This window comes from Camelus dromedarius, chromosome 20 (genome assembly GCF_036321535.1).
Source record: "Camelus dromedarius isolate mCamDro1 chromosome 20, mCamDro1.pat, whole genome shotgun sequence".
Classification (NCBI taxonomy): domain Eukaryota; kingdom Metazoa; phylum Chordata; class Mammalia; order Artiodactyla; family Camelidae; genus Camelus; species Camelus dromedarius.
In genome coordinates, this window is record NC_087455.1 from 13,596,710 (window position 1) to 13,622,285 (window position 25,576).

Sequence of the window (25,576 nt, forward strand, 5' to 3'; positions counted from 1 at the left end):
TAGCATGTGTCCATTGTCTGCCTTCTCCACCAGGATGTGAGCTCTGTAAGTGCAGGGGCTTGTTTTCTTCATTGCTACACCACCAGGGCAGGAACAGTGCTTGGCACACAGTACAAGCTATGTGTTGAATGGATGAAACACTTCCTAAAGGAAACCTCCCAACCTCCTTTCACCAGCTAATTCCCCCATCATGTGTTCTCACAGAGCTGTCACCTCTCCTTGATAACTCTCCCAGTAACAAGTGCACAGTCACTTGTGTGATTCTGTCATGGATGTTAGTCTCCACCATCAGCCTGTGAGCTATGAGGGCAGAAACTATTCTGGTGTAGGTTACCAGCATCTAACCTGGAAGCTGGCATCGAGAAGGCCCTCAACAGGCAAAAACAATAATAACATCAATAAATCTTGTTACAGGAATAAACAGGTAATACAAGCTATGGGTCCTCTCTCCAGAAAAAGGGACTTATGTACACATTCAGTGGGTGTTAACGACCTCAGGTTAGGAACTCTTTCTTAGTCTGTTCAGATGGCTATGATAAAACACCAGAGACTGGGTGGCTTATAAGCAACAGAAATGCATTGCTCACATGTCTGGAGGCGGCAAGTCCAATAAAGGTGCCGGCATGGTCAGATGAGGCTGCAGGTCAAAGGCTTCTCATTGTATCCTCACAGAGGTGGCCAGGGAGCTTTACAGGATCTCTTTTATAAAACCACCAATCCCATTTATGAGAGCTCCACCCTCATAATCCAATCATCTCCCAAAGCCCCCACTCCAACACCATCAACTTTGGAGGTTAGGATTATACCATGTGAATCTTGGGGATGGGTGAGGGGTGGGTGGATATAAATATTCAGACTTTAGCACCCTTGCTCTATGACCACGGGCTAAATTTCCTCCAGGGTTCACCAGGGAGAAATACGCTGTTCCTTCCTTCTGTGCTCCTCAGCCACACACAGGGAAGGAGATACCCTGATAAGATGTACCTGTTAGTTGGGGTACTTCTGAATACTCTTCTCAGAAACGGCATAGTACAGTAACATCTAAGGAGGGTTGGGAGGGAGCACATTGGAACGAAAAGCAAAAGAAGAGGCCAAGAGAGAAGCCCTCCCACAGAGCATTCCTGTCATTTCTCTACCAAGAGAAAAAAAACGGCGATCACAGTTGTTTGTCTCACAGCCGAGTTCAACCTAACCTCTTGGCTGCGGCTGTTTTATGTGCACAATCACACACCATCTCACTGACTTCATAACTGACAGCGCTAATGGAAACACACTTAGAGAACCTCATAAATTTAGATTCATTCATTCAGCAAACGTTTACTGGGCATCTACCGTGTGTTGTCCATGGAGAGAGAATGCAGTGCCTCTGGCCCACTCCGAGCATCAGAAGCTGGCCTGTGATAGTTAGAGCACTCGGCCAGGACACCTCACGGCAGTCATTACTAGAGAGCTTCATCCACTCAGTGTTCTAGGATGGCGACAAAGGATCTTGTTTGGAGAAACTGTCACTAGCCTCCAGAGTGAGTCTAAGACTTGACTACACACTGTCCACCCACTGCCGCCACCATGCAGAAGAGGCAGCGGTGCTCACAGGAGTGTCCAGCTCCTGCTCCTGGAAGAGCCGGGGGTAACCGCTGTGCAGGGGAACTCAGAGAGTAATTCTGGGTCAGGCTGGACTTTCCGGCCCTGGGGATCCTCAAGTATTTCCACATTTTCTGGTTCTTTATCTTCTGTACGGGAAAGAACAATCACTTCTTCCCTGGAGGCCCTTCTATGTGATAACAGAGAAGTTCTTCATTTTTGCTTACGTATTTGAAGTGTAATCTTTAAGTGCCAAGTCTTTAGTAAAGATTTTTATACAACAGGCTCCTCGAAGGCTGGCCCTCTGCTTTACATGCTAATGAGAGTAATTAATGAGATAATAAAAGACACATCAATAAAGGACAGAAGTTCTGCCCCTTGAACCTGAGCACTCTGTGTATTCTTGTCTTAGGACAGTTCTGTCTTACTCATCGGGGCCTAACTCTGCAAATGTTAGGCACCTCCATTCCAAGAGGACAGGGCTTTCAAGAGAGTGAGAGAGAACGAATACATGTATGTATATGCATGACCAGGACATGGTGCTGTACACCAGAAATTGACACATTGTAACTGTCTGTACTTCAATTAAAAAAAAAGAGAGAGCGCCACCGTGAGCCCTCTAATTGCCAGGCCCCGTTGCCCCCTGGTCTGGTCCACTAGCCAGATGTCTCCTTCACTCAAGTGTTTTCTCTCAGGAACCTGTTTCCCTCCTCTAGCTCAGGCTGCTCTGAAGACCCAGGTCCATGAGACAGGCCTGCACACGTCTGAACCGTAAATGGGGACAGGGTTCATTGGTTTTCTTTCCCACAAGGCTCCTGAACCTCATGCAGAACAAGAGTTTTATGGATGGACATCTGTCTTCAGCATTCCTGAACATCCTGGGACGGGTGACAATTCCACAAACACTGTAGGACACTTAAGGGGCTGCCTGCGCAAACACACAGAGGCTCCAGTTCCACGTGGAACAGCACAAAGTCTTATTTCCAACTCAGTGGAAATACGCTATGACAAGTGCTTGAAAGGGCACTGCTTTACTCAGGGAGGGGTAAACTGCAGAATCAAGACTCACCAATAACTCTGTGACTTAAAAAAACACACACGCATGTCTCTAACAGAACAGTTCCACAACACACTTTTCAGGCAGGCCTGCAGGCCTGGAAATGACACACACCCTTCCCCTTATATGCCGATGATGAGAACCTGGTCACGTGGCCACACCTGGCTCCAAAGGGCACTGGGAAATGCAGTCCCGGCCAGAGCAGCCACAGGCCGGCTTCAACTCTATGATTCTAGAACCAGCAACGACAGACTATAGACCAAGGGTGAAATCCTCGAGCCTCCAGATTTTATAAACAAAGTTTTTCTGGAGCACAGCCACCCACCTGTTCATTTACATACTGTCTATGGTTGCTTTCCTGCTACAAGGGCCGAGTTAAGACGTTTCAGCAGAGACCTTCTGGGCTGCAAAGCCTAAAATATTTACTATTTGGCCCTTTAGAGAGAACATTTGTAACCCCTTCTCTAGAAGGATGGATTCAGTCTACATTTTCAAAATTTACCCCAGAAATTATTATAAAGACACATGGCCAAAAATATTCCTTGAATCAACTTTTTTTTTTTTTTTTGTCATACTCAGACTAAAACAACTTTGGGAGTACAAAATTATGGACCATGCATACCATAGAATACAATGTAATCTTTAAAAAGAATGAGGAAGTTTGACTCGTACTGACTGGAAAATATCCAAATACGCTAACTTTAAAAAGCAAAATGCAGAACAATAATTTCAGAATGTTACCACTTGTGGGAAGAAAAAAATAGAATTTAATACATAATATCTATATGCTTGCATGGACATAAAAAAATTGTTTCTGGGTAGGAAAATCAGAAAATTGAAGGACAGAGTGGGGGTAAGATTACTTTTCACCATATACCCTTTTATAGCTTTTGAATTTGTACAAAGTGAAGGTAGCATCTATTATTTATTTAATTAAAAATTAAATGAGAAAAACCACATATACAAAAAGGTTTGTCTTTACTTCCACTGTTAACAAACCTTTCTTTTCAAAGACACAATAGTTCATCAAAGCCACAGTAATACCTTCAATAAGGTCCAGTGAGTTCTCCCGACCTGAGGAGCCATCTTATGTCACTGTACCTGCTTCCCCATCAGATTCTCAAAAATATGCTCCTTCTCTTATTTTCAGTACAAATTCTATTTTAGTCCCCTGCTTTTCTTGAAAGTTCCTCTTTCCAGGCAGCATTTATCAGTATTTACTCAGTTCTCTCACACATGTGAGAAGCAAATCTGACCTCAAAGATAAATTAAGCACAGAGACAAAAGTAACAGTTCCTGACAAACAATTTCGAAGAAAAATCTTGCAAAGGAACCTACCTTTCAGTTAAAAGTGACAGCATTCCAACTCACACAAGCTGAGGAGATAAAGAAATCCACTGGGTTGTAGCACTGGGAAGTTGGAAAGGCGGGGCTGGCTTGAAGCACAGAAAGATCCAGGCACCCAGAGACGCCCTTGGGGCTCTGGCTCTGCTCTCAGCCACACTAGGCTGCACTCTGCAGTCAGGCCCTTCTGTGTCAGTCAAGGAGCTCACCGGCAGCCCCGAACTCCCAGGCCCCTAGCTCAGCAGTCCTGATGGAGAGAAAATTTTTCTCCCTGAATGTCATATGGAAATTCTAGAGAACACTAGGACAGGTCATTCTTAGACTTGTCCAGGGGTGGGATCCAAGCCTGGCACAGCTTAGGCTACATGCCTCTACCTCTGGGCCACCAGGACTATATGAAATATGCAAAGAAGAGTTCCCCAAAGGGCACTGTAGGAGTCGTAGGCAGAGAAAAACAAACGTCCTCTATTGCTTCTAACAGTCATGACAACAGCCACTGGGTATTTTAACAGGCTTAAAACTATGAACCTTGCTCACCACGCTGGTTAGAAGTAGGGTGTTTTCAATTTCAAGGCAACGTGACTGGTAAGTTCCAAGTTAGACACACACATTGTCTGACTGGTCTGCACTACACGTAATTTTGAATACCAGATTGGAAACAAGATTGCAAAAAATAACCAAAAAACAAAAAAACCTCCAAAGATGCAATTTGTAAATCAGATCACAATCCTTTGGTCCCTCTGAAATTTTTTACTCAGGACAAAGTATTTCCATGGTACAACCTGCCAAAATTTATCTCCTTCATTGTAGTCACAAACTTTTTGAATGACCACCTGAAACTCAACCAAGTTATCTAAGTACAGGGTCTATACTTGACTCTAAATTATAAAATAACTTGGGTTGCATTTGTATTCCTCTTACCAAAGCTGATTCACTTTCTCCAAGAATCTTCCAGGTCAGCTGAACCAAATGGACACGTGGCATTTCCTGAGATTGACTGATCCTTGAGGAAATCACTGCAGTCGCCCCTTCAGAGCACAAGGCAGAGGATTTGAATGGAAGTTTCTTAACAAGCAGAAAGCTCATCTAAGATCAAAAGCTTGGACAGCCCTGTTACAAGAAATTTGCTCATTTTTACAACAGAGCCTCGAAGACACGAATGAGAACTCATGCAATACTCATTTAATGCCAAACATCTTTTATTTGGAATCATATGATGAAAGCCAAATTTCCGAAACACCTTCAAGAAGGAAGATTGATCAGTGTATTTTAAAGCAATGGTTTCTATCTACAATTGAGACATTCTTGGGTATCCCAGAACATCAAGAGGGACACATAATCTTCAAAACAAAATTACTTTTACGTCAACTTTACTTAAAAACATATATAAATAGGCCAAATAACACTTAAGCCTGAGAGGACTGCAATCTTTTCTAAGAACATAATGGTCCCAAAAGACTAATACTTATTGCTGATTCAGCTCACAATGTCAGCCCTCTTTAAGCAGAAGCACAAATACTGGCAAACATTTTATGGGCACCTTTTATGGGCATTAAAGATTCACAGAGTAATGGGCCAAAGCCCTGTCCTCAAGGAGCTTACAGTATAGCTGGACATCCAAAACAGACACAAAGTCCACATGTCTATCATAACACAAGCAATTACTGGCATAAGTCTTCACGTGTTTTAACAAATGAGCTGTAGGAATATCTGAGCAAACATACACTACATCAAATTTCAACCTGACATATCCAAAAAAAAAACTGTCTCTATTTATTTCTTTGTTCACTTGTTTCAACTCAATTGAATTTAAAAAAAGAACATAATTCTAAGCCAAATGTACCATAACATTTGCTGTCCCAGATGAAGAGGTGGACTGTTCATGTCTTAGAACTCTCCCTGTGTCTCCATCCAGACGTAAGGTTCAGTAGTTCTGACTGCCAAACCGATGTACAAATTCAGACAGCGAGTAGACAGCTCCCCAGCCTACCTCAGGATCCATACTGATAAAATCATTCAGGTTCATTTTGGAATCTAAAAAAAATACACGAAAGAAATGTCCACTGAGAAGCACAATTCTGGTTTAACAGCAGTAAAACAGCCCAGAAGACCAAAAGTAGGGAAAAGTATTCAAATGTTTTATAAGGGGTCAGTACCACTCCTGTGGGATCCTTATCTCGAACGCACAACCTCAACCTAATCATGACAAAACACCACACAAAACCAAACTGAGGGACACTCTACAAAGTCACAGACTAGTGACCTTTGAAAGTGTTAAAGTTGTAAAAGAAAAAAAAAAAAGTAAGTGTCACAGGTTGAAGGAGAATAAAGAAACATGAACTAAATGTAGTATCCTGGGTTAGATTCTGGACCAGAAAAAAAGAAATTAGTAAGAAAAGTTACAAAATTTAAATAAGGTCTGTAAGTTAACAGTACTGTGCCAGTATTATTGTATCCGTTGCGTTATTTTCTTGGTTTGGATAATTATACTACAATTTTCTCAGATTCCCCAGAGATCTGAGTAAAAGGTATACAGGAACTCTGTACCAATTCTCTAGCAGTTTAAAGTTAAAGGTAAATGAAAAAAATGCATAAATAAGCAATCTACTTTTCTGGATTTAACTGCCAATTTACAGGAAATTCAGAGGAAGCAAAAGAGATACAATCAGCAAAATCTAGACCATTTCTCCCAGACTCAAGTTTCTTCAACAAATAAATGACAATGAAAAAAAAAAAAGTTGGACTAGGATCTCTATATATTAAAAAAGACTCTAAAGAGACATACCAGCCAAGCATAATGTGGGGATTTTATTTGGAACTTGATTCAAATAAACAACATTTTAAAAAATCATGACTTTATGAGATAACTAAATCTGAACACTGACTAGAGAGATAGATGATGATTTTAAAGAATTATTGTTAATTTTTTTAGATGGAATAATGGTATTGTGGTCACATTTTTTAAAAGTAAATCCTATACTTCATAGAGACTCATACTGAAATATTTAGAGTTGAAAGGACATAACGTCTGGGATTTTTTTCAACATAAGAAGACGGAAAGTGGACGAGATATAAATGAATGAGTTAGCTGTGAGCTAGTAACAGTTGAAAGTCTGACATACTATTCCATTTAGTTCTGTATATGATTTAAAGTATCCACACTACAAGTTTTTTTCCAGTGTGTGCAGATTTCTGCTTCTGTCCATCAAAGAACTGTTACAGAAACTGCGCTTCTACCATAACTCTCAGAAAAACACACAAAATATATTTAGCAACTGTTTTTGGACACCAGACAATGAGCAGCCCAGGACTGGCTCCTGAGAAGGCAGAAACAAGCAAGGGAGCTGTAGAACTAGTTTCCAGGCCACAGCACAGAGAGAGGAACACAGAGAGCATCAGAGTTTCCCTGAGGTGGGAAGACAGAGACCTGCATTCGGAGCGCCCAGGCAGCCAGATCTGGAGAGTAGAGTGTGGGAGAGGAAGGAACTCTGCAGAGAGTTCCAGAGATCTGCTGAGGGGACTCACTCCTCAACTTTCAAGTCTTTGGCTGAGGAATGAGCTCAGGAGGCTAGGAAAGAAGCACCAGAGAACAGTCAGTCCAACCATTCCCAGAATATCCACCGTCCCCCACCAGCCAGGGTGGAGAGAACTCGTAACATACAGACATCTGCTGGAATCTTCAGAAGGGTCACACCAGAGTAGTGGGGCTAAATTGGCACTGGGTGAAAGGCTGCTCCAAACCTGCACTAAAAAAGCCTACGAGCAAGCCTTAAAAAAACCCAGCTGACCCTCAGTGATGTAACTGCATGCCGGCATCAAATCCAACACTGAGGTTAAAAAAGTACCTCAAAGATCTAGCAATTGACAATGTGAAATTCACAGTCCGACACCCCACCAAATAATATGAATCACACAAAGAAACAGGAAAATATAACCCAAGATCAGGAGAAAAAAATCAATCAACACAAATAGACTGAAATGACAGAGATAATGGAATTTGCAGATAAGGACCAACTATTATAAATATGTTCCCTATATTCAAAAGGCAGAGAAAAACATAAGCATGAAGAGAGAAATGGGAGATACTAAATCAGGCCCAAATGGGATTTCTAAAGATGACAAAATAAAATATGTGAAATGAAAAGAAATGCAATGTTGGGGATTAACAAACAAAGTCGCTAACGCAGAAGAAAAGATCAATGAATTTACAGACAAAAGATTTGAAAATGAAGCACATACGGGAAAAGTCTGGAAACAGTGAACTGGACATCACTGACCTGAGAGAATAATAACCAGCCATCTAACATACATGTAGCTGAAGGACAAGAATTAAAAAGGTGGGGAAGGGAGGTCAGAAAAAATATTTGAAGAAATAATGGCCAAATGTTTCCAAATTTGATGAAAACTATAAATCCACCAATCTAAGAATCTTAATAAACCTCAAGTGGAGGAATAAGCCTAAAGAAAACTACATTACAGTCCATCATAATCAATTTGCTGAAAACAAGTAATAAAGAGAAAAACCTTAAAAAGCAGCCAGAGGGGAGAAAAAAAGGTGCACTACATTCAGAGACAAATACAAGAGCAATGGCATGCTCCTTGATCAGAAACTAAGCAAGCAGAAAATCAAACAGAGACATCTTCAAAAAACTGAAAGAAAAAAATGTAAAACTAGCATACATTGCCCAACAAATGTATCTTTCAAAAATGAAAGTGAGCACTTAAGACACAGAAAACTAAAAATAGAGTCGCTCCTATCTTTAAAATAAATAAGCTAATCAGCAAAACCAAGACTTTTGCTGAAGTCATCAAGAGAGCTACGGATGCAGGATGACTGAGTACCCGAAAAAAAGGAAGGACAGGCACCTCCCAGGAGAGACGGGGTGGAAGTTCTTGCTCACGTAGAGTGGATGCCAGACTCCATCTAAGTCAGCTGAAATTTTTAATAAATTGCTAAAGGAAACCTCAACTTCTGAAATACAATGGTATTCATTTTCTAGGACTTCTAATGTAATTAAAAACAATTACTGTCTGCAGGCATTCATTACTTGTCAATGTACAAAAAGAAAATAAAATTTTTTTTCATTTTAAAGATCAATGTATAGCAAATCAGCATTTGTCTATAATCTCTCCAACAGGTACTATAACATTTCTATTTACATAGCTGGTCTTCCATCTCGGCTCAAATTAGCCAGTGTCACCATAACACATCTGAGAGCAAGAAGATGAGATGTATATGCAGACAAGAGGCAGCAAAGGGCTCAGAAAGAGGAGGAAACATTTGGTGTGCTCTATAATTCAGCCCAAGACTTGGGAAAGGTCCTTAAAAACTGAGCCATTGGTGGCTGGGGCTGGAACTGAGCCTGCAGGGCAAGGCTGTTAAGACTGTGAATCTCCTAATTACCAGAGAAAAGAAAATCAAAACTACAATGAGGTATCATCTCACACCAGTCAGAATGGATATCATTAAAAAGTCCACAAACAATAAATGCTGGAGAGGGTACAGAGGAAAGGGAACCCTCCTACGCTGTTGGTGGGAATGTAGTTTGGTGCAGCCACTATGGAAAACAGTATGGAGATTCCTAAAAAAACTAAAAATAGACTAACCATATGATCCAGCAATCCCACCCCTGGGCATATATCTAGAAGGAACTCTAATTTGAAAAGATACATGCACCCCAAGGTTCATAGCAGCACTATTTACAATAGCCAAGACATGGAAGCAACCTAAATGTCCATCGACTGATGACTGGATAAAGAAATTGTGGTATATTTACACAATGGAATACTACTCAGCCATAAAAAATAATAAAATAATGCCACTTGGCGCAACAGGAATGGACTTAGAGATCATCATACTAAGTGAAGTAAGCCAGAAAGAGAAAGAAAAATACCATATGATACCACTTTTATGTGGAATCTAAAAAAAAAGACACAGATGAACTTACAAAACAGAAACATACTCACAGACATTAGAAAACAAACACAGTTACCAGGTGGAAAGAGGGTAGGAAGGGATAAACTGGGAGTTCGAGATTTGCAGATACTAACTACTATGTACAAAATAGATGAACAACAAGTTTATACTGTAAAGCACAGGGAACAATATTCAAAATCTTGTAGTAACCTATAATGAAAAAGAATACTAAAAGGAATAAATGTATGTACATGTATGCCTGAAACATTACGCTGTACACCAGAAATTCACACATTGTAAACACACTATACTTCAAGTTAAAAATTAATTAATTAATTAATTAATTTTTTTAAAGACGACTCTCAGTTTCCTTTTTAATGCGGTAGTGGGGAGGGAGTTCCTTTATTTAAAATACTGTAAATGCTGACTCGAAAATAGTGGGCCTGCAGTCACATGGCCACCGAAATTATTCAAGGTAAAAGCTTAATCATAATGTGTAACATATCAAATGTATTAAATTTTAAGTTCTATGAGTCAATTCAATAACTAAATGCAGGAGACTGAGTATAGCTGCTATGAAAGTATCTAAAACATGAGTTAATTTAAAGCTTGACATTTTCTTGAACCATTATTTTGCTTTTTCAACTTTTTTTTTTAATAAAACACTACTAATTAGCTAAAAGTAATTCCCCCTCATCCTAACTTCAAATGCATTCCTTTGATAAATACAGGGCTTGAATTTACCATAGGAGAGAACATGTGGTTAAATTACTACATGAAAAACCAGTATGTTTACCCCACAGCTCAGTGCAAATTCCTTTGAGTTTCAAGCTCCAATTCAGGAGGGCCCTGATAAGCCAGCTACACAGGAGGCAAAAAAAGACACCACTGTCCCTGCTCCCCAGGCACAGGGTGCTAAGGGACCCTGCCACCTTCCAGCATGCGCCTGCAGCAGAGGGCTTAACTGCGTGTACTTCAGTCCACGTGTCTACCAAGTGAGGAAAACAAAGCTTGCCTCGTTGTGGTGAAGGTTACATTAAAATGAGATATGAACAGAAAAACTACAAGGTCCTACCGTATAGCACACAGAACTATACTTAGTACCTTGTAACAGTCTATAATGAAAAGGAATATGAAAAGGAATATGTGTATATATATATATATAACTGAATTACTATGCTGTACACCAGAAAATAACACATTGTAAACCGACCATACGTCAATAAAAAATAAATTAAAAGTTTAAAAATAGAAAAATAAAATGAGATGTGAAGGTGTCTGGCACAAAGCCTGGCACAAAACGGCACCTACTGTGTAGCTGTCATCAAAACCCAAAGGAGTGATTCAGGGAGGGCCAGGGCTGACAAGGTGGTGTTCACTGAATGCCTACCACGTGTCAAGCTCTGTGTTAGTGCCCATGTGTGAAAAAAAAAAAAAGAGAGAAACAAGCTGCAGCAGCACTGTCCATACCACACACCATGCAGCAGGGTGTATGGACTGAAAACAAGACCCATGAAGCCTCTCCTGACCTGAGCTACCCAATTCTAATGCTGAGGCTCAGAACCAGGTTGGTGGATCAAAAGCAACTCCAAGATAAATCTTGAAAATCGTGAGACGTTTTCATAGAGTCTCAAAAATCAGGGTTTGAATCTTCTTTCAGTGTTCACTCCCTTCAAATACACCAAACACGTTTGACTTTCTTCCCTGCTGAACTCCGAACACTACTGTCCTATTTTTCTGGCATCCTGCACGGCTTTCAGAGCACTGTGATTCAGACAGTGTCACCCACGTGAGGAGATGATTTCACCAGTAAACAGCAACGTTGTGAATTACTTCCCATCATAAATAATGTTTCCAACTCAGGTGAATGCCAAGCAATAGTAATAGGGTGAAGAACCCTTAATCTACTTAAATCTCAAGAAATTATTAATTGGACTGACTCCTGAAAGTACATAAATGAGATGAGTGGGACAATAAAATCTGTTAGCTCTTAAGGCAGATTTTATTACAGAGCCAGTGAAATGACATTTCACCCACTGCATGGATGCACCAGGGAATGCCTCTACCATAACATGAAAGCCTACCATGGCAAGGTGCTGGCAGTTCCACTGTTAAATGACACAAACATGCTGATCTGCCGCAGTCCAGTGCGCCAGCAGCAGGTACAGCCAATACTCCAGCAAGTGTCGTGATTTGACTCCCTGACACCTTTCCTCTCCTGTAAGTTCCTGTGCCCTCCAGTCCTGCTCTCTGTGCCTCAATTTCTGAATCTGATCAATACACAGAACTAAACTCCCTCTTAACCTCCTTACCACCCTGGGAGTCTTACCCAAAGAAGAACGTGCTTCTTGTCCTTGGTTAAGGGAAAATGCACATCTAAAGAGTGATGGGAAACTCCTCTGGGAGGGCGTCCTTGGCTTACCTCCAGTCTCAATGCAGGGATATGACGGAGGAGGTTCTCTCCAGTTCCCACTGGAATCTTTCATGTGAGATCGGTCTGAAGCAAAGTTCTTCAAATAGGAGTCTGCACGGATCACTCTAAACTTCCTGCACATAAATCCACATTCATTTATGTCACAGTTGAAATTTTAACTCAATTCTCACAGACTCATGTTCTACGACACGCACAAAACTATGCAGGCATTTTTGTACTATGAGTGATACACAAATATATATGCAGCTACATGCAGTCTTACTACCTATTAGAGACACCATGAGAAATGATCAGCTGAAATCCCAAACTGTAAAGGCATGGAAATATATCCAGCTGCCTTTACTTATTCAATTGTATATTAGGGGCAAAGGGCATAGTTTTTAGGTAATGCCATCACAGCCCTCTCAATTTTGGCATCATAAGGCACCCAGCTCCCCCTCTCCACCCCACCCAAAACCAAAAGTATGAAAGGAATCCCCAAAATGACTTTTAGAAAATGTTTTTGGATCTCATCACACAGATCTATAAAAGACTGCCAACCTTTTATACAGTGGACAGCCTTTAAAACTTTAAAACATCTCGAATCTTCTGAGCAGCACATCACTCTCAAATACCAAGTCAATGGTGAAGCCAAGACAAGGGATCTTCGCAAAAACAAATGTACAAACAAAATAGCTCTGTACAGCTGTCAAGGTCTAACTTCAGAAAGTAGGTAAATCCATCTTGAATTTCCTCACCTTCTGAACTGTGGATGGATGTCCTCGTCAGACTTAAAGGCATCCTCCACGTAAGTATCAAAGGGGCAGGGAAATGGCAGGACAGTGTCGAGATCATAGATGAAGCTCTGTCCTCCACTTGAAACATGAAGCAAGACAACATGGTAATCCTAGAAGTAAAAGTTGCTGAAGTTAACCAGGTTACTTTATGATGGTATGTTCCAAGGTTATAGTAATAATACAGATACATCAACAAAAATGGATACAAGACTATTACAGCAATCCTCATAACAGCAAAACAAAGCAAACACAAAACCCTGAAAACAGCCCAAATGTCCAGTGACAGGGAACAGTTATCTTAAATAAGTACTGGAAATGTTCCTGTACATTGAACATATACCCTTGGAAATAACAAGTTCATATGGTATAGCACAGGACACTATATTCAATATCCTGTAGTAACTTATGGTGAAAAAGGATATGAAAACGAATATATGTATGTTCATGTATGACTGAAGCATTGTGCTGTACACCAGAAACTGACACAACATTGTAAACTGACTATGCTTCAATAAAAAAAATACATATATAAATGTATACCCTCTGACTCAGCAATTTTACCCCTAGGAATCCATTCTGTAGAAAAACGGCTATCTGCATGTAAATGTATATATACAAAGAAAAATCTCTGCAGCACTGTTTATAACAGTGAAAACTCAAAAACAACTGAAAGTCCACAAAGAGGAGAATGATGAACAAACCACAATACAGCCATAGATGGGGTACTACACAGCTGCAAAAAAAAAATCAAGTAAATGTCTGTGGAAATTGGATTAAGTCCATGTAATACAGTTGGACGGAAAAAACAAACTGCAGAATATGCATTATATATTATTTTTGAAGCCATTTGTGTATAAAGACAGACGTGTGCATTCAGAAGGACACATGCATGCTCATGAGCAGAGAGGGAGACGTCAGCAAGGATCTCTTCCACACCATTAACAAAGGGGATGGCCTGAGGTGAGCCTGGAGAGAAGGACTTCACTGTTTCTCAGTCAGCCGAGCCCTAATCTGCAGCCATTAAGGGAAGATACAGAGAGCTTCTCCCGCACAGCTGGGTCCCTGTGTGCAGGTGAATTCTCACGCTCACTCCCAGGTGCCAGGCACTGCGCAAGCCAGCCAAGGGCTGGAAGGGATGTCAGGGAGGTTATCAAGGGCGGTCTGGTGTTCATCATTCCTCCGGAGAAAAACGCTCTCACAAAGAACAGCATTGCAAGATAAAAAGTTCATCACATTAGCAATACCATCTTACGTTTCTAGTACTTCAGAGCTTACAAAGCAGTTCCTCATTGTTTCATTTGCCCCTGTGAGGCGGGGAAGGTGATTAATTGAGACTAGAGATATGGTACCAACAGAGCCTAAAGTGCTTCCTTTGGCTCAAATTCTGTCTTAGTAAAGCAGAAATGGCATCAGGAATGAATGCTTACTCGCTGTAGTCCCCTTAGTGCACCCGCCCCTTCAGATAAATGAACTAAGAGCTGCTCCCCTGCACCGGAGCAAGATTTCCTTCCCCCAGGGTTGTTCACGTTATTCCGCTCCACCTGCACAACCTCCTCCGCCGCTCTGCCGTCTCCCTCACTCAAGCTCCAGCTCAAATGCTTCTTCCCCAGTGAGCCCTTTTTTTTTTCTCCCACTCCGGCCAAAAGAAGCCTCTGCCTTACCCAAGATCTGTTTCTCTCCTGACATCTTCTACCTTGTGTTATAGTTTTTTTAAAGTACATACTCCCTATTGTTTGTGAGAAACTGTGCTGCTGAAATACAAATACCAAGATGAGAAAGACAAGTCCTTACCCTCCAGGGGTTCCTGGAGAAGGGAGCGGGGAAGGCAAGTCCACTGTTGCAGAAGTGAGATGATGAGGTAAGATGGGTGCGGGGGGGGGGGGGGGGGGGAGGAATGCAGGGAAGGGCGCCTGAAGTCAGATCACCGGGTTCAACCTCAGCCCCTCCACTAACTAGCCTGTTTCCTCTTCTATAAAATAGAGATAACTGTCGTGTTTACCTCATGGTATGACTGAGCGAATTAATGAGATTATGCATGTAAATACTCGGCCTTTTTCAAAGCCAACCAGCAAGGGGGTGGGGGAAAAGGGGCCCAAGTGCCAAGTAGAGTTTCACTGAGGAAGGGCTGCCATCACGGCATCCTGCCTGAAGGGGCGGGCTCTCCAGAAACAAGACACCTTGTGGAAAGGCATAAACAAGGAATATCTTCTGGTTAGCTCAGGTCCAGATGCCTACGCACCATGTGATTGATGCGCTCTAGGGGAAGCAGTCCTCAACCCGGAATCACCCTCATGGCAGAGATGGGGAGCCAAAGACTCCCCTCCAATGGGAGGACGGGAGCCTAACCCAGGTCTGCCTGACTCCGAGCCTGCACTCCTGACCCAGCACTGCAAGATGCTGGCTTTCATGTTAGAGCAGCGGATCCCCTGCTGGCGAAGGAAGCAAGAGCATCTGCTCCGTGAGACCAGGGATTATAGTCTACTGCGCACTCAATAAATACACGTTAAATAAATGAATGAAGCCAATTCAAATGATATCTTATCTTAAATAAGTATCAGAAACTTGAGGTTTACTACATTATCACGAATAGAGTTTTTCTTTTACCTTATCTTCATGTTTATTAGCATAAGCAATTCCATTCTTCAAGGGGTCAGGTTAGGGTGACGTACAGATGTGAGCTGGAAAGGACCCAGTCCTGCCACTAACCAGCTAGATGACCCTGAGACTCACTTTGCCTTTCTGGGCTTATTTCTTTGCCTGAAAAATGAACACGTTGCAGCAGATCCATGTTTTTCACATGCCAGTCATGTTCACTCCGGAGTTTGCCAAGAACACTAATTCCTGAACCGAATCTAATTTCTGATCAACTAGATAAGAAACCTATACTTTTAACACAATCTCTGGATAATTCTGCTGTGCAGCTGGACTAGACACTGCTAAAGTCCCTTCCGGTGCTAAACAGACAAGAGTCTAGATCAGAAATATATCAGCCACATCAGCCATTTTAAATTATTCCTACAATAACTTCAAAATTAAAAGAAAACGTGCCCGTAAGTACTTCTACCTTAGGCCAAATAACATCTATTCTCAAAAGATCAAATTATTAGTAATTATCATAATCGTTCTCTTCTGCCCAATCTCTTTGGTAAAACAGAGATGCATTAGGAGCTGTCCGTGCTGACCATCTTACCCAGATCACAGGTCCATCTCCAGGTCTTGCCTGTTGTTTCCAGATAGGTATCTACAAAATACAATAAATTTCATAAGCCACAACTTCAGTTACACCACTACTAAATTCTTCAACGCAATGAAATGACAAGAAAAAATAAAATATTTCTAAGCAACCAACAGTCAAGGTGAAAGAATGAATGGATAAGAAGAAATCCAAATCCTTCCAAGTGTCCTTAACAATGAAGGAGCAATAATTAATTATACGATGTTCTCTGGAGAGTAGCAAGAGGCCTGAACTAGGAATCAGGAGGTTCCAGTCTTGCTTTCCCATTTAATTATTCATGGGTTCTCCCTGAGTCTCTATTTCCTCATCTATAAAATGGAGACAGCTCTCTGAATTTTGTCTACTTCACAGGGTTTCCACTGGGATCAAACAAGATGATGCCTCCAAAGGTCCTTTACAAAATACAAAGAAGGACTTACTTTTAATACTTCATATAAGTTTCCTGTAGTTCCATTAAAACTCCAGAAACAAATCTTTACTTCAAACCTGAGACTATGTGCCTCTAATCTAAGCAATTTAAAAAGCTCTAATCTAATACCTAATAATAAAGAAAGGGGATTTAATTTTCATAAACATACCATCACATATTTCCTTACCTACAAGTAAGGGACTAAACTACTAACTCAACCATGTCCTGGTAAGAAAAAAAATCTCATCCAAAAACAAACTTTAGTGGGAGGGTACAGCTCAGTGGTAGAGTGCATGCTTAGCATGCATGAGGTCCTGGGTTCAATCTCTAGTACCTTTTTTAAAAAAATAAAAAGTTAAAATTAAAAAGTAAAAATTTTTAAAAAGCTTTAAAATGTTGCTGCATTTTACAAAGCACACTTTAGAACAGTGCTAAACCCAAAACTCACTCTCTATTTAGCTTCTAATGTCATCCTAAATTTCTTGTTTTCTTTCTGCAATCACTCACCAACTTACCATCTTCCTCTCATTAGATATGAAAACAGCATAACACTCTTCTAAAGGATACTGGTCATGGTTTTTGATGTATTCACAGAGCTTCCAAATATTTTCTTCACTGAAATAAAATAATTGTTTAATCAATATAATTAAGCAAGAACAAACACTGTGTCTTTCAAATTTGAACAAAAGATTGACAATGACAGAAAAAGGTTGGAAGAGACCTTAAACACCATCTCATCCAACAACTAACAGCAGAATGTCCTCTAAAACATCCCCAGCAAGCTGTTACCAACCTATACTGTGAGTTTGGACCCCTCTGTAGACATACAGCTCATTACCTCCCTCAAGAGTGCTGGCACGTGGAGGCATTTTATAACTGATCAAATGAATCAATATTCTACAAGTTTTGTATAGCACAGGGAAATATATACAAGATCTTGTGGTAGCTCACAGCGAAAAAAATGTGACAATGAATATATGTATGTTCATGTATAACTGAAAAAATGTGCTCTACACTGGAATTTGACACAACATTGTAAAATGACTATAACTCAATAAAAAAAAGTTATAAAAAAAAACTAAAATGCAAAAGAAAAATTGTATAAGCTTTGAGTCCAGGGACTTGATACAGCTGGAATTCCAACTCAGCCATTTACAAAGTAAGACGTTTTAGACTCTTGACTTCTCTGTGTATCTGCTTTTGTCCTCTGTAAAATAGGCATATTCTTAGCACAAACACTGAATAAATCTTAGTTAACATTGGTTTCCTGCCTCCCTTAGGAACCAGGCAGGATGGGTGTCTGGGGTAGGAGGGCTCCTGCCTGGAAAGGATTGTGACAGTGACATGATATGTCCAGGAATTCTTTTGGACAGAGCCCCTTATGAGTGGGATTCCCTGAGCCCCTCTGGTATGAAGGGGGTCCTGACTTTTAGAAAGCTCTTTCTCACGTGGAACTGAAATCTATCTTCCTTATAGCCCCACCCCTCTCTTCCATAGAGAGACCTTAGCTATTTGAAGCAGTGGTCAGAACTGCCCAAGTTAAAGCAATGCCCAGTGCATCAAACCAAGCCACGCTGGTAGCCACAGTCACACTCCAGCACAGGCAAGCAATCACCCCTGTAGTATTCACAGCTCACCTCTGGGTTCCTGTCTGTTTTCTAACCAGCCACACAGCACCTTTGCTCAAAATAAGCTACACCAACACTCTGATCCCACAAGTAACTCTATTTGTCAAAACGTAATTTCCAGCCATTTACAACATGCTACCTGAAAATGAGACAAGGCACAAACGTCACCAAGGGCTACCACCGTTTTGTGGAAAGACACTTTCAATTCTGTCTCGCTTTGGTCTCAACGCTGCGCACAACTAGGTTTAAAGTACCAAAGTTGAGCATCTGTATTCTTCTCCTGTGATTCTGTTTTTCCCTAAAATATCTAAGAAACCTTATGGAAGAAAATGGTAGAGGTAACAACAGGAGATTGCTACTAATTCCACAGGATGTGTAGCATGGAGGAACAAAATTATACTGCTTCAATATGACATGTAACAGGTAGTAGCTAAAATTTTTCTACTCTAGATGTTCTAAGACCAAGTTTTGAGAAGACATTTTGTCTGTCCAGCCTGTAGACGTTTTGGAGAGTTGACCATAAACAAGAGCCTAAGATGTATAAAGCACTGTGCTAAGTACTTGGAGGACATCATGATAAATCACAGCTCACAGATCGTGAGAGGAGCCATACAGATCCATAAATAAGTGAGCATCATAGAAAGCCATAAAAGATGCACAGAGAAAGCACAGCCGAGGGAGTCATTAATTTTGAGGGATACAGGAAGATGGAGGAGGTATAGGTCAGTGGGTGCTCCTTATCTGTTCCCCTTCCCCCATCCCAAGGGTGGGCATAGAATTAATGTTAAAAGTTTGTGAATCCCTATGTACCACAAGAACTACTGGTAGGCTGAATACACATGTGGTTTGGACATACTTTGCCTATTATTTTTCCAATACTGTGAATGTTACACAGAGGAAAAAGCTATGTGGCCTCAGGCAAATTGCACCCTGTGTTTCAATGTGCTCACCTTTAAAATGGGGATAACAACAGTACCGCCCTCCTAGTGTAATTGTGGGGCTCAAATGAATTCGTTTACATAAACGTCTCAGAAAAATGCTTGGCATATAACAAGTGATATGTGTAAATGTTAACTGCTATTACAGTGACTACAAGGTGGTTAAGATCCTGGTTTTTGGTACAACAGGGCCTGAATTAGACTCCAGGCTACTATTAGCTGGATGACCTTGGGAATGTTACTGCAAAATCTCTGTTCCTCCCTTCTCCGCCAAAATTAAAATGACCTTCATATCAGTGTGAAACCACACAGGATGCAACAGAATAATTTCCAAAGGGTCTCTGCGCTCCAACTCCCTTTTCTGGCCCTCCAGCACTGAGATCTGCTGAGATATGTCCAGGCGAAAAGCGTCACGCATAAGTAATGCACCACTGACCCTACCACTCCTGACGAATTCTTCCTTCAACCCGTAGCCAAATGCCCACCTCAAGAAATGAGGGCTGCCGTTCCCGCTCCCTCCTCCCCCCACAGCGGAAAACCCGCCAGTCGAGGCCCAGAGCTCTCCCCGGGAGGGGCCGGGAAGAGGCGGGGAGATGCCGGGGGCTGCCCCGCGCCCCCTCACCAGTAGCAGCTGTTGTAGACACAGGCGTCCCGCGGGGGGCTGGCCGGCTGGTAGTGGGCGGTTGCGGCGGCGGCAGGGACATCCCCTTCCATGGCGGGCCTGGTCACGGGCCTGATGCCGAGAGACTGGACCTGCCCAGCGGGCGGGCGGGCTCCGGGGGAGGGGCCGGCACACCACGAGAGGCTCGGGTTCTAGAGTCGCAGCCCTAGGTGGCCGCAGGCGTTCCCAGGTGATGGGCCCTGGGACGCGGTAGGCGGAGCCTGAGCAAGCGAGCGGCGCGGCAACCCTGAGAGCGGAACTTGAGGCGCCCGTGGCCGAAGCTGGGAGGGTGGAGCCAGGGGTTCAGCGGGCTGGCGCGGACGGCTCTGGGTTGGTCGTGCACGTTATGGTGGGCGGAGCCTGGGCGAGGCGAGCGGCGCGACGTCCCTGCGTGCAAAGCGTGGGGCGGGGTGGGCGGAGCTCGAGGCTCGCTGTGCGGGTGCCGAGAAGGTGGAGCCAGGGCTACATGGGCGGAGCCAGCTTTGTAAGAGCGGCGTGTTCACAGTGGGCGGAGCCCGGGGAGAGGAGGACTGCGTGGTTCCTGCTGGGCGGAGCCTGGGCAGGTGGGTGGGACCAGGCGGGCGGTGCAGGATGCTCGCGTTCCTAGTTGCGGGGCGGAGCCGGGCGTGCTGGAGGCTTCGCTAACAGCGGGGTTCCCGTCAGCTTGGGAAGGAAAGAGGTCAGCGGAGGGCCGCTCCGGAGAGGAGTTGGGGAAGGGTTGGAGTTGGTAAACAGTGCTTCGTGAGTCTCTCAAAGGAGTCTGAGACCCTGTAACCAATTGTGGCAAATGAGACTCGGAGGACTCCACGTGTGCAAGTAAAATAAGAAGGCCTTGTGTGTGAAAAACAAGGGTTTAGCACTTTGAGCCTGGAGGGCAGGGGAGGGGCGGAGGGCGGATGTGCCCAGAGAAGATGGTGGATGGTGGGGTGATTTTTTTCACTTTTTAGTCATGCCTTTAATACTATTATCATGTTAAGTAACTCAGCCTGTCTCTACCTCTGTCACGAGCAGCTCCGTGACATAGATCTTGTCTTGAGAGGTAGGACAAATTAATAATAGTCAAACTCTGGCTCAAATCTTCTCTCAGCTACTTACTATCCTGTACGACCTTGGACAAGTCACCAACTTTTTTGTGTGTCAATTTCTTTGTAAAATGAGAATAATGAAAGTAGAGCATGTACGTAATGGTGCTGTAGCAAGCACCAAATAAACTAATCTCTGCAGAATACTTAGCATAGTGCCTGGCGCCATAGAAGTACCCTATGTAGTAAACAACTACAGAATTTTGCAGTTATGATTATTATCCTTGTATACCTCTGTAAACAGTATAAGCACTGTGACTGGCATAAATCTTTGTTGAATTAATCGCTTTGTTTTATTAGAACACAGGTGAGTTTACTATCACACACACACACACAAAACCCGAAATGTAGTGGCTTAAATAAGATACAAAAACATTTTTTATTTAACAGCCTGAAGGTTGACATTCCAGAGCTGATAACACTGTCTCCACAGTGTCTGTTACCCAGGCTCCTAAGATTTTGCTGGAGGGCCATATCTAGAGTGTTGCTCTGGCCCACATAGTTGAAGAATGCTCACCACCATATCTACTGTGATTGCATTCTGGCCAGCAAAATCAGGGAAAAGGAGTAGTAGTGGAAGTAGTGGAAGGTTTAAGAATAAAACCCACAAGTTGTACACATCACTTCTGCTCACATTCCACTGACAAAGATAATCACAAGGTCGCACCCAGGAGTAAGGGAGATTAGGAAATGTAGGGTTTATTCTGGGCAGCCCAGCTAACCTTCGAGTGTCTCAAGCAGGAGAGAATGAATATTAAGAGAGCCAGCAGTCTCTGCCATAATGTGCTTTCTTTATGCTTCTAAACTTTGTCTTATAAGCAGAAATTATTTTTAAATAGATCATATTTTAAAAATACATAGGATTGCACGGTAAAGATTAAAAAAGGATATGGTTTCAGAGGAGTAGGAAGTACATAGAATCAGATTCTGGCATACAAACGCCAGTGATCTGGATGTGGAAGAAATAAGACATGCACTCAGAGAAGCCAATACCCAATGAAATCAGGATGTTAAAGGGCAGGGGGTTTGGAGGAGGAACACATAACAAAGGAAAATATAAAAAAGGGCCACAGACGTGAAAGGGGAGATTCAGGAAGTCTACGGCACATGATACACTAAGGTTTAATAACAAAAGGGGCTTTTGTTTTGGGGGGGAGGGGGTATTTTAATGCGCAATATTAAGAGCTAGAAGAAAAAGCATGAGATAATCCCTTGAGACCACATGATATGATGGGATCAGACAACTGAAAGAAAACAGAAATACCTAATGTCTATTCTCTATCAAAGAAAATGATCTTCAAGCTGTAAAGAATAAAGAAAATAGCAGTAAGAGGAAATTAAAGCCAAGATAGGTGCAGTGGGAAAAAGCACCCAGTTGCCTTAAATGGGTTAAAAATCTTTAGATTACAGATGAATTATATTCCAGCATACTGAAAGAGCTTTACATTGTGACCCCAGGGGAGGGTATAGCTCAGCGGTAGAGCACGTGCTTAGCATGACGAGGTTCTGGGTTCAGTCCCCAATGTCTCCATTAAAAACAACATTGTGACCCCAAAGCCTTTCTTATGGATCTTTTAGAAAATATGTTGAGGGAGATGACATAAGACTAAATATGAATAGTTGCTGTTTTTGGTTTCATAAAAAGAAAAAAAAAAGATACATATATATTCCAGACACTATACCCTGGTGAACTTGATGTCTATTCCTAGTATGACTTGTGACCATGAAAAAAAGGTGATTATTTGGAGGCCCTTCCTGGTTTGCCAAGCCTACTTCATGCCAAGTGGACCTCATTTCATATTATTGGAAGAATTAATTGATTGTTAAAATACGGTTATAGCACAAACAATATAATTTGCTTCTAACAAAGCATGTGGTAGTCATGACTTGCTAAGTTAAAAGTCAAGGCAGAAAGGCTGTTTATGAGCCTGTCGAACAGGAAGGACACTGAAAAGGCTATCACCGTCAAAGGATGAGCTACAGAAACCAGGGTCTCAAGGGACCAGAAGCAGAATTCACTTCCCCAGGCTTTCTTGCTCACTATCTCTGCCTGCTTCTCAGTGCTTGGCTTCATTCTGAGGTGACTTCACTTCTTGCTGTGAGAGGATGGCCACTGGCAGCCCCATATTCATATTTTCTAGGCTTGGCAACCCTAGTGGAAAGAAAACTTCTTTTTCCTCATAGCACTCACACAGAGTGACTTGTACCTTTATTTTTTACATTTCTGTACTGCTTGAATTTTTCACATGTGTTATTTTCTAAGAACAAATCTTTTCATAAAAAATTTCTAAAAAAATCAAATTAATCAACATTAATATAAAAAGCTACATGGACAGACTATTGCTCACTTAACTTTTCCCTTACTGTTGTACATTTAGTTTGTTTTTAGATCCTACTATTATAAATAAAGCTGCAATCAATATCTTTGTCCATATATCTTCATCCATACCTCTGATTATTTATGTTTGGAGGGAGTCCTAGAAGTGGAATTCCCTGGCCAAAGGTTTTAAATATTTTCCAGGTCTCTTGATACACGTTGCAATATTGCTTTTAAGAAATGGGCTGATACCTCAATATCACATTGAGTATCATTATTAAAAAACAAAAATATGCAAAAAAAAAAAAAAAACCTGGCATTCCTGTTGTTACTTTATTTTGCATTTATCTGATTACTACTTTTCTATGTTGAAGGGTTAATTTCAACATAAAGCAGTAAATGCTAAGGCAGCAATGTGCTATGTATGAGCTCTGGAGGGGAGCACCTCATCACTGAGGATGGGGAGTTGGGCTGGGGTGCAGTATAGTATTATTATTACTAATCTTTCTTAGAATGACGTGGGAGGGAGGCAGTAGTCCCAGGGCCCTCTGCATGGGCCAGCCCATGCCTGTGGAATTAGACTCAAGGCTGTGGACCAAACCTTACATGGGAAAATGAGAAGCTGAAGTATATTCAGGGGTGGCCAACAAAGAGGGAAAGGCTGAAAACCACATCATAAAATTATGACATGTATTCCTGGCTCACTTCCTATGCCCACATCATACCCTCTCTCCCAGCCCTCAATCATCCGAATCTGATAAGGGAGTCTGTCTCACAGTGTCCACTCTAGGAAACCACTTGTAAAATTCCTCTTTCTGACCTGAAGCCTCTACGCCAGGCAGAGTCCTTGACTGCAAACTACAGAAACCATCTCTGGCTAACTTAAACAGGAAGTCAAATTTACAGAAAGAATGGGGAGGAGAGAGGGTGGGGTGGGGACTTGGAGGGGAGGAAGCCCAGCCAGGTCATGCTGATATAATGCTCCAAGAATCCCAGAATCAGCAGGTTAGGAGGCCACCATGAAATGTCCCTGCCTCTGGACCCACTGCTGCTGCCACCATGAATAATCTCTAACTCTGCATCTTTGGGTCACTTCTTCAAGATATAATGCATTTTAGGTGGGAGCAGCCTGCTGACTGAGGTGAGGTCATGTGCCTGAGCCCTAGTTGCCAGGTTAACAGGGAAATGAAGTATCTGTCCCCATAGGATTTCCACTGAAGGTGGTGGGCCCTGCCTAACCCAAACCCACTCAAAGAGGAAATCTCTGATAGAGGTGTCTGTTTAAATTCAGAGTAGCTAAAAAATGGTAAATGTCAACAATGAACCCCCACCCCCAACCTCCATGTGATTAATGGTTTTCTCCTCTTTTGGACAAAGTCAATGAGATTAACTACCAAATTTAAGTAAGGTCAGATTTACAACATTCTTGAAAGACATCCCTGTCCTAAGTGATGTTCACTTTCTAATTTTGTTACCAAAGAACAGAAAGGGGCCCACCTATGACCTCATCTCAAATGAGGTAATGGAAGTATGATTAGCTCTTACCTCAGCCCTCTTTTTTGTCACACTTGACCCTCTTTAAGAAGTCAGGGAGTGTGGGAAAGAACCTCCATTTCTACTGCCCCTCTTTTCCTAAATCAAGTCATTCCTATCAACAATAGCTAAGACTTCAGCAAAAGAAAGAAGTATGACTTGCCAAAGACCCATTCCAGACCAACTCTAAGTTTCCTAACCCTGCTGTAACAAATTACTACAAAATAGCTGGCTTTAAACCTAGAACTGTATTTTCTCATGGTTCGGGAGGCCAGAAATGTGAAACCAAGGTGTCAGCAGGGTTGTTTCCTTCTGGAGGCTCTGAGGGGGCATTTTCCGTACTTCTCTCCCAGCTTCTGGTGTTGCTGACAATCCTTGGTGTTCCTTGGCTTGTCAGTGCCTCACTCCAATCTCTGCCTCTATCCTCACATCTCATTCTTTTCTGTGTGTCTCTGTGTGTTGAATCTTCCTCTCCTTTCTCTTATGACACCAGTCATTGGATTTAGGGGCCACCATAAATCCAGGATGATCTCATTTCAAGATCCTTAATTACATCTGCAAAGATGCTTTTTCCAAATAAGATCACATTTACAGGTGCCAGAATTTAGGACTTCGATGTATCCTTTTGGGTCACATAAATCAACCCACTACATCAAATAAAGGC

General features: G+C 42.1%; 1 protein-coding gene and 1 long non-coding RNA gene across 2 annotated transcripts; both read right to left on the reverse strand.

Annotated features, from left to right (window-relative positions):
* Positions 1 to 838: 838 nt before the first annotated feature.
* LOC135318716 (uncharacterized) lies at positions 839 to 5,096 on the reverse strand. The gene is made up of 3 exons (XR_010377028.1): positions 4,904 to 5,096; positions 3,977 to 4,229; positions 839 to 1,897 (listed from the first exon to the last, which is right to left on the reverse strand). It is a non-coding gene; the product is annotated as an uncharacterized LOC135318716 (long non-coding RNA).
* A 67-nt stretch (positions 5,097 to 5,163) lies between these two features.
* On the reverse strand, positions 5,164 to 20,268 carry NTAQ1 (N-terminal glutamine amidase 1). The gene is made up of 6 exons (XM_010988762.3): positions 19,942 to 20,268; positions 17,269 to 17,368; positions 16,300 to 16,350; positions 13,071 to 13,219; positions 12,322 to 12,446; positions 5,164 to 6,016 (listed from the first exon to the last, which is right to left on the reverse strand). The coding sequence occupies exons 1-6, from the start codon at positions 20,031 to 20,033 to the stop codon at positions 5,907 to 5,909; spliced, it is 627 nt and encodes a 208-aa protein (XP_010987064.1). The 5' UTR covers positions 20,034 to 20,268; the 3' UTR covers positions 5,164 to 5,906.
* Positions 20,269 to 25,576: the final 5,308 nt, after the last annotated feature.